The sequence below is a fragment of the Papaver somniferum genome, chromosome 9, assembly GCF_003573695.1.
Source record: "Papaver somniferum cultivar HN1 chromosome 9, ASM357369v1, whole genome shotgun sequence".
In the NCBI taxonomy this organism is placed as follows: domain Eukaryota; kingdom Viridiplantae; phylum Streptophyta; class Magnoliopsida; order Ranunculales; family Papaveraceae; genus Papaver; species Papaver somniferum.
In genome coordinates this window covers 164,542,195-164,556,944 of record NC_039366.1, presented here as the reverse complement: position 1 = coordinate 164,556,944, position 14,750 = coordinate 164,542,195, and the positions used below count along the sequence as shown (strand labels likewise).

At 36.9% G+C, this 14,750-nt stretch overlaps 1 protein-coding gene across 1 annotated transcript; it reads right to left on the bottom strand.

Moving 5' to 3' along the window:
- Positions 1-1,423: 1,423 nt before the first annotated feature.
- Positions 1,424-2,714, bottom strand: LOC113312821. The gene is made up of 2 exons (XM_026561558.1): positions 2,238-2,714; positions 1,424-1,981 (listed from the first exon to the last, which is right to left on the bottom strand). Exons 1-2 carry the CDS (start codon positions 2,712-2,714, stop codon positions 1,424-1,426), a joined length of 1,035 nt encoding a protein of 344 aa, XP_026417343.1.
- Positions 2,715-14,750: the final 12,036 nt, after the last annotated feature.

The following is a 14,750-nucleotide window of genomic DNA, read 5'->3' as shown; positions in this document are numbered from 1 at the left end:
GATTCTGTGCTTTGGCAATGCAACCAAACAAAACATGCTTGGGATTTCCTGATGGCAATTCCTATTATGGGGATCAATCAACATATTGGTGCTAGGAAATTCAGTGCAATTCTCCAGTATAGGCTAGGGATCCCCCTTTTCGAAGTGGGTGGTTTTTTCCCCTTCTGTAAGAGGGATATGGATGTTTTTGGTGATCATGCCCTGCATTGTGCAAATGAGGTTGGTCTTAACTTTAGGCATGACTTAGTGCAGGATACTATTGCTGACATGTGTTACCGCGCTGGCGTGCCAGCTATGAAGGAGGCTGATTTGGGGATTCTTGCCAGCAACGACACTGCTCTGAGACCAGCTGATGTCTTTGTGTACAACTGGGATAATGGACGGGACATGTGTTTTAATGTAACAGGTGTTTCACCCTTTACTGGTGGCGGCATACGTACTTTCATCCCGGGTCTTGCCATCAAGAATGTTGTTATTCGGAAGAACGCCAAATACTTGGAGCAATGCACTACACATGGATACGGTTTTGGGACACTTGCCTTCACCATCTTGGGAGAGTGTAAGGATCTACCTCACAAACGGCATAGAACATCTCTTAGAACAACAAGAACAGTGAAGAGGGGAGGAACATAAGGTTTCGATTAATATTTTTCTTTCCGTACAAACACATCAAAGAGAGAGTATAAACTAAACCCTAATCGAGTAGCCGTGCGAGTCACACACAAGCACGTAGCTAGCTCATGATTAGTAACGGATAATACAATTAATTAACTAACGTAATTAATTAACTACTGATAAATGACTAACCCTAGTGGGTGCTCAAAACACGGGGTCTGCCCTTAGTAACAAAAATGAGTTGATGATACTTAGGGTCCTGACATTACCATCTACTCCTCCAAATCCTTGACCTCAAGGATCAGCTTAGGAAACTGAAAAGCCATGAAATCCTTGTCTTCCCAAGTTGCATCTTGTGGTAGGAGGTGTTCCCACTGAACTAGAAACTGTGAGACAATGTGGATGTTCTTCTTACTTTGTCGGTGGCTAGCACTCTGAGTGGCTTCATCTTCATGTCACCATTCTTGTCAAGTGTAGGTAAAGCAGTCTGTGGAAGGGAACCTTGACCCAGCTTGGCCTTCAACTGAGAGACATGAAAGGTAGAGTGAATCCTTGATTCTGGGGGCAGTTGCAGCTTCTAAGCTACCTTCCTTATTCTCTCAATCACTTGGTAAGGGACAAAAAACTTTGCAGCAAGTTTAAGGTTCTTCCTTAGCTGAACTGAGATTTTCATATATGGATGGAGCCTTAAATACACCCAATCTCCCACTTGGAATTCTCTTTCGATTCTCTTTTTGTCAGCTTGGTGTCCCATTCTCTGTTGTGCTTCCTCTAACACCCCTTTTAGAATCCCATCCATGGTTTGTTTTTATTGAAGATAGTCATCTGCAGCTGAGCTGATACCAATACTGGAAGCGGTCACACCAAACTGTGGTGGAGGGTAACCATATAATGCCTCAAATAGAGTTAGCTTTGGACTAGTATGGAAACTAGTATTGAACCACCATTCAGCTAGTAGTAACCAAGTTACCCATTTGCTTCGTTTGAAGCTAGCCATGCATCTCAAGTATGTTTCAAGACAAGCATTTACTCTCTCTGTTTGTCCTTCAGACTGAGGATGGTATGTTGTACTCAAATGCAAGGCAGTTCCCATTCTAGAAAATAATGATTGCCAGAAGTTGCTTAAAAAGACATTGTCTCTGTCAGAGACAATGGTCTTTGGTAACCCATGGAGCTTAACAATGGAGTCTAGAAATACCTTAGCTACTGAGGCAGCAGTGTAAGGATGGATGAGTGCCAAAAAGTGACTATATTTTGAGAATCTATCTACCACCACTAGTATCACTTCTCTGCCTTCAGATTCTGGAAGCCCTGTGATGAAGTCCATGCTAACATCTTTCCATGCTTGATCAGGTACTGGTAAGGGCTGAAGTAGACCAACTGGAAGTGAAGTAAAAGTCTTATGTTATTGGAAGATGTCACACTCTTGTACCATTTGTAGAATGCTTTGTTTGAGCCCTTTCCAATAAAAGTACATCTTAGACCTTTGGTAGCTAGCTCTAGAGCCTGAGTGTCCACCAACTGATGAAGCATGTATAGCATCCACGATCTTCTGCTACAAATCTCCATATATAGTCCCCAATGTAAAGTCTTCCCTTGTACCTGATTGTACCTGATTATACCTGAGTATAACTTTCTTGCACTTCTGTAAGCCATGCTGGTTGTAGAATGGAAATTGCATTGCAGTTAGATTCTTCTGTTAAATAAACTCTAGACAAGGCATCTGCAACTTCATTCTCACTGCCCTTTCTATACTTCAGCTCATAGTTGTAGCCCAGTAGCTTAGTTAGCCATTTTTGCTGCATCATGGAGTGAACTCTTTGTTCCAAGAAATGTCTAATGCCTTGGTGATCTGTGTAAATGGTAAATTTGCTCCCCAACAGATAAGATCTCCATTTAGTCACTGACATAACCATTGACATAATCTCCTTCTCATAAGTGGACATAGCTTGGAATCTAGCTCCCATCCCTTTGCTAAAGAAAGCAATGGGTTTCTTGTCCTGCATCAACACTGCTCCCACCCCTGAATCACAAGCATCAGTAGCTAACTCAAAGGGTTTATTAAAGTCTGGAAAGGCTAGAACTGGAGTAGTTATCATGGCTGTCTTGAGTGACTCAAATGCCTTTTGAGCTTCTGTACTCCACTTGAAGTTTTTCTTCTTAAGTAGCTTTGTCAGTGGCTTTGCAATGAGTCCATAGTGCTGGAAAAACTTCCTATAGTAGCATGTTAACTCTAAGAACCCCCTTATCTCCTTCAAGGTCTTGGGAACATGTCATGCCTTCATACATTCAATCTTGGATGGATCAGCAGCTACACCCTCTCCTGATATAATGTGCCCCAAGTAATCAATAGGGGATTTCCCAAAAGAGCATTTACTCATCTTAGCAAACAAATTGTGCTTCTTGAGTAGTTCTAGAGTAAGCTCCAAGTACTGAATATGGGTCTCCATGTCTGGACTATATATCAAGATATCATCAAAAAAGACAAACACAAATTTCCTTAAGTAAGGCTTAAAAACATAGTTCATCAGAGCTTGGAAACTAGCTGGTGCATTGGTCATCCCAAATAGCATAACCAAGAACTCATAATGGCCCTGATGTGTCCTAAAGTCTGTTTTGTGAGTGTCTTGAGGATACACTCTAATTTGGAAGTAGCCAGCGCTCAGATCAATTTTGGTGAAGATAAAAGCTCCCTTAAGCTCATCAAGTAGCTCATGTATCACTAGAATGGGGTATTTATCTTTGATGGTGAGATCATTTAGCTTTCTATAGTCCGCACAAAATCTCCAGCTCCTATCCTTCTTCTTAACTAGTAAAATAGGTGATGAAAAGGGACTGTGACTAGGTGTAATTACACCAGTAGTTAGCATTTCTTGAATTAGTTGCTCAACCACTCCTTTTTGAATGTGTGGAATCCTATAGGGTCTTTGGTTGGGTGGTGTAGATAATGGTTTGAGGGGTATATGATGATCATGGGCTATTTGAGGAGGTAAAGTAGTTGTCTCTTTGAAAATTGGTTGGTATTTATCCAATAAAGGTTGTATTGGTGCAGGTGTTTTTGATGTAGATTCTTGAGTTGTGAGGGAAAAGAACTGACCCACCATTCCATGCTTATGCTTCGTAAAGTACTTAGCACACTCTCCTGCTGACATCATAGCAACTTTCGCAATATCTGACTCTCCCTTGAGCTCAATTGCTTCATGGCCTCTAATAAATGAGAGAGTTAGTTTCTTGAAATCAAAGTTGATATGGCTTACCTCCCTCATCCAATCGACCCCCAATACCATGTCACAGCCACCTAGAGCCAACAGTCTAACTCCAAATTGGAATTCATGGCCTTGCACACTCCAATGAAATCCAGGGCATCTTGCATCACTGATCAATTTGTTCTCATCTGCTACAGCTACCTGAAATGGTGATGTTGGTTCTATATAGGAGCTACTGAGCCGAGCTATCTCAGGGTCGAGAAACGTATGGATGCTGCCATTATCCACCAATATAGTTATTGGCCTCTTATTAACAGTCATGCATTGTATTTTAATGGTGTTATGCGTCACATTACCTGACAAGGAATGGAGAGATATCTCCACCACCTCTTCGACTTCTTGAATTAAGGGACTACCTTCAGGTGACTCCTTTTCTGGTGTGAAGTTCTCTCCGTCATCCCCGACCAACATGAACAGCTGCTGCTTCTTGCATTTGTTCCCATAATAATAACTTCGTCGCAGTTGTAGCACAACCCTTTTTCTCGCCGAACCCTCATATCAGCATAAGTAAGATTCTTAATGGGTGGTAGTCTGGGGTTGGAATTACTTCTTGGAAATGGAGAGCTGGTCTTCGGTGAAGTTACAAAACTCCTATTTGGGCTGCGTGCAGGGATGGAGAGAGGTGGCAGCTTAGGAAGGAATTTAGCCTTTGTCATAGTTTTTTATTGTATGGATTCCTGCATTCTGGCTAAGTACATGGCTTGCTTGAGGCTGCTAGGAGAAAACATTTGGACCCCTAGCCTCAATTCTTCTTTTAACCCACTCACGAAGCTGGATGTGAAGTACTCTTCAGTGAGATGTTTATTTTTGGCTAGCATGAGGGCCTTTAGCTCCTCGAATAATTCTTGATACTCGATCACAGAACCTTCTTGACTCAGCTTGTTAAATTCACCCACTATATCATCGTGCCCTAGCTCTTGAAACCTGAAGTTGATGTCAAAAGCAAACTCCTCCCAAATCAGCACTTCTTTCCCTTCTTGATAGTCTTGAAACCACACATATGCTCTCCCTTCCAGATATATATATGCTAGTAATACTTTCTGTTATTCTCCCATGGGATGCAACTGGAAATATTATTTGCACTTTCTAATCCAAGATCTGGGGTTATTACCATCGAGTCTTGGAAATTCTACCTTTGGCTTGTGAGGGTTAGAGAACTATGGTGAGATCTATATATTTCCTCCATCCTGTTGATTTCCCGGATGTTTTTCATGAGAGAAATGATTGTGAGGATTTCCAAACAATCTCCAGTCTTCATCTTATCTATTATCCTTCCCTCCATAGCTTCCATTTCAGAGCTGATCGATTTACTGAGATTCCCTTGAGATTCACCAAATTTGGGAAGTACATCTTTATGGATTTTCATAAGGAGGTTGAACTTTTATGTAGATCGTCGAAATCCTTTTGATTAACCATTTTCACAGGCACTCAGATCGAGTGCTCTGATACCAATTGTAAGGATCTACCTCACAAACGACAAAAAACAGCTCTTAAAACAACAAGAACAGTGAAGAGGGGAGGAAGATAAGGTTTCGATTAATATTTTTCTTGTCGTACAAACACATAAAAGAGAGAATATAAACTAAACCCTAATCGAGTAGCCGTGCGAGTCACACACATGCACGTAGCTAGCTCATGATTAGTAACGACTAATACAATTAATTAACTAACGTAATTAATTAACTATTGATAAATGACTAACCCTAGTAGGTGCTCAAAACACGGGGTATGCCCTTAATAACAGAAATGAGTTGATGATACTTAGGGTCCTGACAAAGAGCTTGGGGATGAAACCACAGATTTTCTGAAGCGCTTGCGTAATTACATTGCTAGTTATGATGCTAATGCGCGTGCTGGTGATTTTGTTTTCCATAGGCTAGCTGTGGTCATTCAAAAGGGGGTTGGAGCTCAGCTTGTTGCTAGGCTTCCAACTAATTTCCTGCCGGATGATAGTCTTTTTGAGATGTAATTGTTGGAATTAGTTTCTTTATAATAATTACTCATCCTAAAATTAAAAAAAAAAATCCTAATATACAGAAAATGTGACAAATATAATTATAAAATTCATAAATTTGCACAATGTTTTATGGGAGAAAGGAAGTTTATGTTAGAGCACTGCTCGGTCGAACTCGCAAGCGTTGCTATCTCAAGCTTGTTTGTCAAGTTTAGTTGCCAAAACTATAAGTCTTGATTTCTAGTCTACTATAGCTAAGTCTCGGATTATGATAGAAAGTTTAGTTGAGCTTTAGACTTCACGACATCCAACGATTGAAGATGAAGAACTACTAAGGGGAGCTTATGGAACTTCATCAGTAAAAGGTATGTGCAGACTTGAACTCATCTATCACTCAAAAGTCTATCTACTCTATCTCCTATTTGAGACAAAAGTCGTATAGCTATATAGACTTCGATTATACACATTTGATATTTCGAGCTGAGTTTAACTCGCTTACATATTTCTTGAAATATGTATTGGTAAGCTTTCGCTTTAACCAAGTTCATCTTATATTCTTGACGAAAGTCAAAATATGATCATGTTGAAAATCGCCTGGTAACATCTTACATGATTTGTGTGAGACAATTATTTGATGTAGACTCGGAATGTTTCGTATAGATCTATCGATCACTTGAAAATTGCTTTGAAGCTAATAGTTTGTGTGAGACAGCTATTGTCGTCTTCTAAGAATGTTTCAATGATTGAAATGGGAGTTTAGAAAAATTAACCATGATTGGATATAGCACAGTATGCGCACTTGTATACTAACTGTTGCAAGTTATTCCAAGTCCCGGAACCATAGTATGCATACCCGTATGTGTACTGGTTGGTTAGTTGAAAGTCCGGGAACTTAGTATGCATACCCTCATGCGTACCGGCATAAGTTCAAGTCCGGGAATTCAACTGAGTACTATCTTTTCTAAGATTTGCTCGAGATTTAATCTCCGATAGGCAAGATAAAAAGTGGTCACAAACATCTTCGTCTCATCGTTTGTGATTCCACAATATCTTGTTTCGCTACCATATGATTAAGATTATTGTGAGGTGATTAATATTACTAGGTTGTTCTTCGGGAATATAAGTCCGGTGTATCAATTGATTTATCAAAAGACGGAACAAAACTCATAGGTATTTCTGTGGGAGACAGATTTATTTATTCAATAGAATTTTCTATGTGAGACAAATTGGTTTATCAAGTCTTCGACTTTGGGTTGTAGCAACTCTTAGTTGTGGGTGAGATCAGCTAAAGGAATCAAGTGGGTAGAGTCCTGCTGGAATTCAGAGGCGTAAGGAACGTGACTGTATCTTGATCAGTGTGAGATTGGTTAGGGCTCAGCTATATTCCAGTCTGAAGTTAACTTGGAGTAGGCTAGTGTCTGTAGCGGCTTAATACAGTGTGGTGTTCAAATCTATACTAGGTCCCGGGGTTTTTCTGCATTTGCAGTTTCCTCGTTAACAAAATTTCTATCGTCTGGGTTATTTCTTTAACGCATTATATTTTCTATATAATTGAAATATCACAGGTTGTGCGTAGTTCAATCAATTAGATAATCCAACCTTTGGTTGTTGATATAAATTGATTGACACTTGAACATTGGTCTTTGGTACCGTTCAAGTTGTTTCACATAATAATCAGGCTCGCGGATTTCTATCTGTTTGATTTGCTAATTACATTGTGAAACAAGGATATAACTCTCGGATATATTTTCATTGATTGAGTCTGACTATTTAGTTGATTCTCTTGGAGTTATATTGGAGTTTGTCCATACAGATTGCCTAAAAGAAATATTGGGTGAGGTTGTTGGACCCCCGCTTTTTCAATTGATATAAGAGCACACAAACACGTTTAAGACCTTATAAGTCTGTGTTTATAGCAATCTAACATTATGGACAAAAGTGCTATCTCTGTAAACGTACCACCAGTCTTCGATGGATCAAATTACATATGGTGGAAAATTTCTATGCGTGCCTTTCTTCAAGCGTGTGATTTTCAATCATGGGTTTATATTTTTAATGGATACGATCCAATGGTTACAATAGACAGTTTCTCTATTGCGAAGGATATTGGTAGACATGAACCTAACGAGATTCTCGTTGCAAAGCAAAATTCTGACGGTTTAAATGCTATTATTCATGCCATTACCCCAGATCTTCAGCACCATGTGACTACGTGCACTCGGTCTAAAGATGCGTGGGATATCTTGGAAACTGTATTCGAAGGGAATACCTCTGAAAAGGAAACTAGGCTTCAAAACCTAAATTCTGATTGGGAAAACCTTCGTATGGCTGAAGAAGATTCATTTGATGAGTTTAATCACAAAGTGTCTGAAATTGTTAATGCATCTTTTGTATTGGGTAAGACTATTCCTGAAAAGGACATTGTGATGAAAATTCTCAGATCGTTGCCAGCCAAATACGACTCTAAGAAACATGTCATCGTTGAAGGAAATAACCTTAATACTTTATCCAGAAATACTCTGGTTGGGAAGTTAAAGATCTTTGATCATGAGCATACATCCAAATCTGGAAAGGATATTGCTTTCAAAGCACAGAATAACACAAAATTGCTTGACAAAAGTAAATATGTTGGAAACTCTGTGGATGATCCTATTGAGACTGATTCATTTGATGAAGATCTTGATAACTCAGTTTCTCTGATCACAAGACAGTTTAAAGATCTTCTCTTGAAGATAAATAAACGGTTCGACAGAGATAAGCCTAGATCATCAGCTAAACCTCATAACCATGTTCCTCCTAAAAACAGGGATACAATCAATACTGATGATGAGGATATGCCTCAGTGCTTCAAGTGTAAAGGTTTTGGTCATTTTACCAATGAGTGTCCAAATCGTACAAAATACACTGGGAACAAAGGTCTTGCTGCAACTCTTGTTGAAACGTCTGATCACTATGATTCAAATGAAGATGAAAAATCAAGTGTTGCGGTCCTTGATGAAAATACTGATTTTCATAATTGTAGCAATACTCACATCAATCTTGATTCCTGGAGAAACTTCTTCAACTATTTTGGAAGATAAAATGGATTTTTCCATGTCTACTGGAAATTCTATTTCTAATATTTCAGGTATCACAATTTGTCTAGCAGCTTGATCTGCTATGGTGTCTTAACCAGCCTCCACTTTGACATGTTCTTATTGTACTATGAAGGGTCACAGACTCTAGTTGCTTCAAGTACAAGCATAAAGTAAGTTATGTCAACAAACTTCAACAGACAACAAATCGATCAGCAAACAAGCTTAACCTTGTTTAGATGTCGTCTTAGGTATGTAAACTCAACTCTTCTCCGAAGAAGTTAATTTCTAAAGAAAAATTTAGACCACCACAGAAAAGAACATGCTCTAAACATTCTATGAAAGAGGATTTTAGGAACTCTTTCCGAAAAGGTCATGGTGAACGGATTATCTTTCACCCCAACACAGCCTAATTGTGTTGGTTGTGTATGTTGTCTCAAGTGCTTGATCCCAAAGAAACAAGAGTTAAGCACTTTCAGGTATTAAAGAAAGAAAAAAAAATGTTCTTTTTTCTGGTTGGGTTTTGGTTGATCTTTTCATATCCTAGTTTGGTATTGAAAAGAGGTTTCCTTGTCTGTTCATTAAAAGAGGGGTAAAATCGACAATTATGCCTTCTTTAGGGCTGTGAGTTGTGCGTACGTGAATCTTCTTACTTTTTATAAAGTTTCTGTAACCCTACATTCCTTTTTACTTCCTGGAAAAACTCTTTTTATCACAAGTTTGTTTGTAGAGCTTGTTTTGTGAATTTCTCTCACGAACCCATATTTGTATGGAGACTCCAAGCATTATGACTTCTGATAGAAAAGAGGTTAATATGATTATTAGGCCATCAATCATGAAGGAAAAAGATAAATCTCTGGTACCCTTTTCCTTGAAAAGAAAAAGGAGGAATGTGAGGAAACCAAGGGTTGTCCCTCAAATCTTCAGAAGTTTTCTGGTGTTCTTGAAGAGTTGAAGGAGACAAGAAAAGAGATACAACAAATAAAGGCTATTGTTTTTAGGACTCTTAAAATTCAGAAGGCCTTGGTTCGGCATGAGTCAAGAAGGTTTGTTGGAATTGACTCCTTTCTTCATGAACATAATGTTCCAATGACTGTTGACGACAAGGAGTTTGGGGATGATAATAATTTTTCAAAGGTCTTAATGTCTAGGAAACTTCTTTTGAGAATTTATTCTTGTGTTTTAAGAAGGGTAACTAGGGTTTGGAATATCAATTATTGTGAGTACACATAGCTATTGCCGATGATTTTCATCTTGCAATGTTTTTAGATTTATTTATTTATATTCTAAAGTTTATTTCGAAGAAGATTTTGCAGTATTAATCTGTGTTTGTTTTTAATTTTATGGTATATGTGTGCTAACGTTCGTGAAATATGAGTCCCATATATGTCAAAAGTTAAGTCTATTATATGTATTTATGCAAATATTGATGGAAAATAGAATGAACTTTTGATAACAAAGATTAAGTCTATGGAATCATTATGCAAATATTGATGAAAATAGAATGAATCTTTGTATATTCCGTAATATTGATATTTCCTTGATCCACTTCTATGTAAGTATTGTGCGACTCTGTAAATTCTCCTATGTTGAGCATTTCCGATTAAATTAATCATGGGTTCTCTTGTGGATAATTTAATTGAGTTTTCTGGATACAAATTCATGTTTCATGTAATTTGTTATGTCCAAATAAATCCTTCTTTTCTTGTAAAAGTAAGGTAGCTCTTGTTGTTCTTTCGGGAATGACATTTTATGGGGGAGAGTTCTTAATTGAACTTGTGCTTAATTGCCAATTCTTTGTGGGGAGTGCACTGTGGAATATTATAGGAGTTATCTTGTATCTTTATAAACTCCTTGATGAAGACACTAAATTTCGACTATGTGAAATCATCGAAACAAAGTTGATATGTTCTTTTTTAGTCATGAAGTATCTCTATGAGAATTTCATTATGATCCCGCTAGTTTTCGTACCTTTTCCAATTTATATTGAAAAAAAGGGGGAGAATTATTGTGTAGTTCACACTACAAATACATATGGCTTACGGATCATTATATAAAGGGGAGTAGTTTTCATTGTGAGATGAAGTATTGACTAAGGGGGAGTGATACATATCACCATAGTATTGTTGTCAAAGTTGTGATGCAATTGGATTTTGATGCTGTGTAATAATACTATGACACTGTATAACAATACAAAAAAATCATGTTTTTATATATTGTTATAGCTATGGATCTTCAATAACTAAGATGCTGAGTTGAACACGTTCAGAATCACTGGAGTACTTGGAAGTGACGAAGATTTCGAGTAATGTTGAAGAACCAAGGAAATCAAGCATTTGGATGAGAATCTACAAAGTTTATTTATTTTGTAATCCATATGTATTGATAGGTTTGTCACTAAAATTGACAAAGGGGGAGATTGTCATAGCATTGCTCGGTCGAACTCGCAAGCGTTTCTATCTCAAGCTTGTTTGTCAAGTTTAGTTGCCAAAACTATAAGTCTTGATATCTAGTTTACTTATAGCTAAGTCTCAGATTAGGATAGAAAGCGTAGTTGAGTTTTAGACTTCACGACGTTCATCGATTGAAGACGAAGAAATGCTAAGGGGAGCTTGTGGAACTTCATCATCAAAAGTTATGTGGAGACTTGAACTCATATATCACTCAAAAATCTATCTACTCCATCTCCTGTTTGAGACAAAAGTCGTATAGCTATATAGACTTCGATTATACACATTTGATATTTCAAGTTGATTTTAACTCGCTTACATATTTCTCGAAATATATGTTGGTAAGCTTTCGCTTTAACCAAGTTCATCTTATATTCTTTACGAAAGTCAAAAGATGATCATGTAAAAAGCGCCTGGTAACATCTTACATGATTTGCGTGAGACAATCATTTGATGTAGACTCGAAATGTTTCGTATTGATCTATCGATCACTTGAAAATAACTTGAAGCTAATAGTTTGTGTGAGACAGCTATTGTCGTCTTCTGAGAATGTTTCAATGATTGAAATGGGATTTTAGAACAATTAACCATGATTGGATATAACACAGTGCGTACTTGTATGCTAACTGTTGTAGATATATTCCAAGTCCGGGAACTTAGTATGCATACATGTATGCATACGATTTTAGAACAATTAACCATCATTTGATGTATGCTAACTGTTGTTGTAGATATTTTCCAAGTCTGGTAACTTAGTATGCATACAGGTATAACACATACGGGTATGCATACTTGTATGCATATGAGTTTAGAACAATTAACCGTATAACACATATTGGTATGTATACTACGGTTCCCGGACTTGGAATAAATTGCAACAGTTAGCATACAAGTACGCATATTGTGTTATACCCAATCATGGTTAATTGCTTTAAACTCCCAGTTCAATCATTGAAACATTCTTAGAAGACGACAATAGTTGTCTCACACAAACTATTAGCTTCAAAGCAATTTTCAAGTGATTGATAGATCAATACGAAACATTCTGAGTCTACATCAAATGACTGTCTCAAACAAATCATGTAAAATGTTACCAGACAATTTTTACATGATCATCTTTTGACTTTCGTCAAGAATATAAGATGAACTTGGCTAAAGCGAAAGCTTACCAACACATATTTCGAAAAATATGTAAGCGAGTTAAACTCATCTCGAAATATCAAATGTGTATAATCGAAGTCTAGATAGCTAAACGACTTTTGTCTCAAATAGAAGGTAGGGTATATAGACTTTTGAGTGATAGATGAGTTCAAGTCTCCACATACCTTTTGTTGATGAAGTTCCACAAGATCCCCTTAGTAGTTCTTCGTCTTCAATCGATGAACGCCGTGAAGTATAAATCTCAACTGCACTTTCTATCAAATCCGAGACTTAGCTATAAGTACACTAAAAATCAAGACTTATAGTTTTGGCAACTAAACTTGAAAAACAAGCTTGAGATAGCAACGCTTGCGAGTTCGACCGAGCAGTGCTCTAACATGAAATTTAATATAGCTATAAACTTACCTTGTTCTTTCAATAACTGTGTTAAAGTTATACTAACTCTCTAATTGTGCAGGAAACTGTGGAGGAGATCCTACAAGCATCCATAATCTGGAAGATCTAGAGACCACATAAGATGAAGAAGCTTTCAAGTGGGGCGCTGCGCTTGACCTAAAGATTGAATTTGGGAGCATCCCCAGAGAGATTATCCAGCTTCTGGTCACCAAGAATTAGGGCCTTTTGGAGGGAAGATTCAAAATAGTACAAATAACATAGATGGAAGTTGAGCCGCAACCTTCACTTATTTTGATACTAATAACAATAATCAAGTGGACACAATTTTATTTGAATTAAAACCATAGATCACAATCTTATATATGGAGAAATCTTGTAACTCATAATGATATCCTCAACTTTTATACTCTTCAAGATCATTTCGTTAACAAATGTCATCGTAACCTTATTTCTCCATTCTATTCTATAATATGAATCTGTTAGTATTGAAGAAGGGGAGGGGATATAACGGGTGGTTATAACTACATAATGTTGTTTTAGTTTCTTTTTCGGGAAAGAAAAAATATTGAAACACTCTTACAGAAAGTATAATTCGAAAACCGTTGCACCTTAACAGATATTATTACACTTCACAAGATCCATTAGCTATTTCCACAAATTCCAAACTATTGTGTACAGAAGTAATCTCAAAAATTCTTTTATTTTTATTATTGAATTTAGTCATCCTTCGCCCTATGAAGTTATCTTGCAATGAAATCGAGAAGCACCATTGTAGTTAAAGGCACGTATAAATAAAAATCCAAACCTTCCCTGGGAACCTATAATAGGAAAAGAAAAATTAATTGTTGCACGACAATTATTTGAAGTCTTAAAATTTTCCAATTTAAACTCAAAATAATATAAATTTTTTACAAAAACGAAAAACATATCAAAAGAAAAAAGATATATACATGAGTTAAGTCAAAATGCCACCATAAAAAAATAACCAGAAAGAAATTACTGTACAACATATTTCCTCTTAGTAACACATGGTTTACGGCGTAGTCATTGAACTCACATTATTCAGTATGATATAAGCTGATATGACAATTATTGGTGTAAAATTATATATTTTAATTATTTTTAGTTGATAATAAAATTGTAACCCCTAATTAAAACTTATTTCATTGATACTCGAGCGAGGATTCATATAGTTGTAATTAAACAACCAAAATTATAACATAAACAAAATAAAATCAATATTAAACACATAAATCATAATTTTGGATGATACCATATTAAGTAGCTAACACGGATTAGTATCGATTAGTATCACTAAAATGGATGTATATTATGAATGAGTATTGATATTGTACTGACACTTATACCTACACAAGATATCAAGAACCACAAAAAAAACATGCCCAAGCTATTTTCACTCTAAAAAATAATTCTAACTTTTATTGATGCTCGAGTTACCCGATTGTCTTGTATTGATATCACTAAAAGGGAGATCAATGTAAATCACTATATTCAGAAAAAATAAAAAAAATTGTTACATTAAAGCTAGTATACAATTTTTTGGTGTTGTAGGTACCCAAAAACATGTGAAGGGGCAAAGATGAGTTTTTAGGGTTTTATTAAGAGTTACGAAAATTCGAATACGAGCGATCTTCTGCTAAACCAAGACAATGGTCGTTTGAAGATTGTTTTAGTCACAGGGATAAATGAATCAGGGTTGGTCTCGTGAAGGGAAACAGAAAGAAAGTGAGAAATCATTGTAATTCCTTGGTTTCAGAAGAATTCCCTGAGGGTGTCTTTAGCAGGATCGTCTAATGACTTATTTACGGTTGAA

Bases quoted from the DNA above. Each gene is read 5' to 3' on its own strand.
- LOC113312821 (XM_026561558.1), bottom strand. From the start codon at position 2,714: ATGATAACTACTCCAGTTCTAGCCTTTCCAGACTTTAATAAACCCTTT. The intron at 1,982-2,237 runs GTATAATCAGGT...GGTCTACTTCAG, and splicing joins TGCAAGAAAGTTATACTCAG to CCCTTACCAGTACCTGATCA.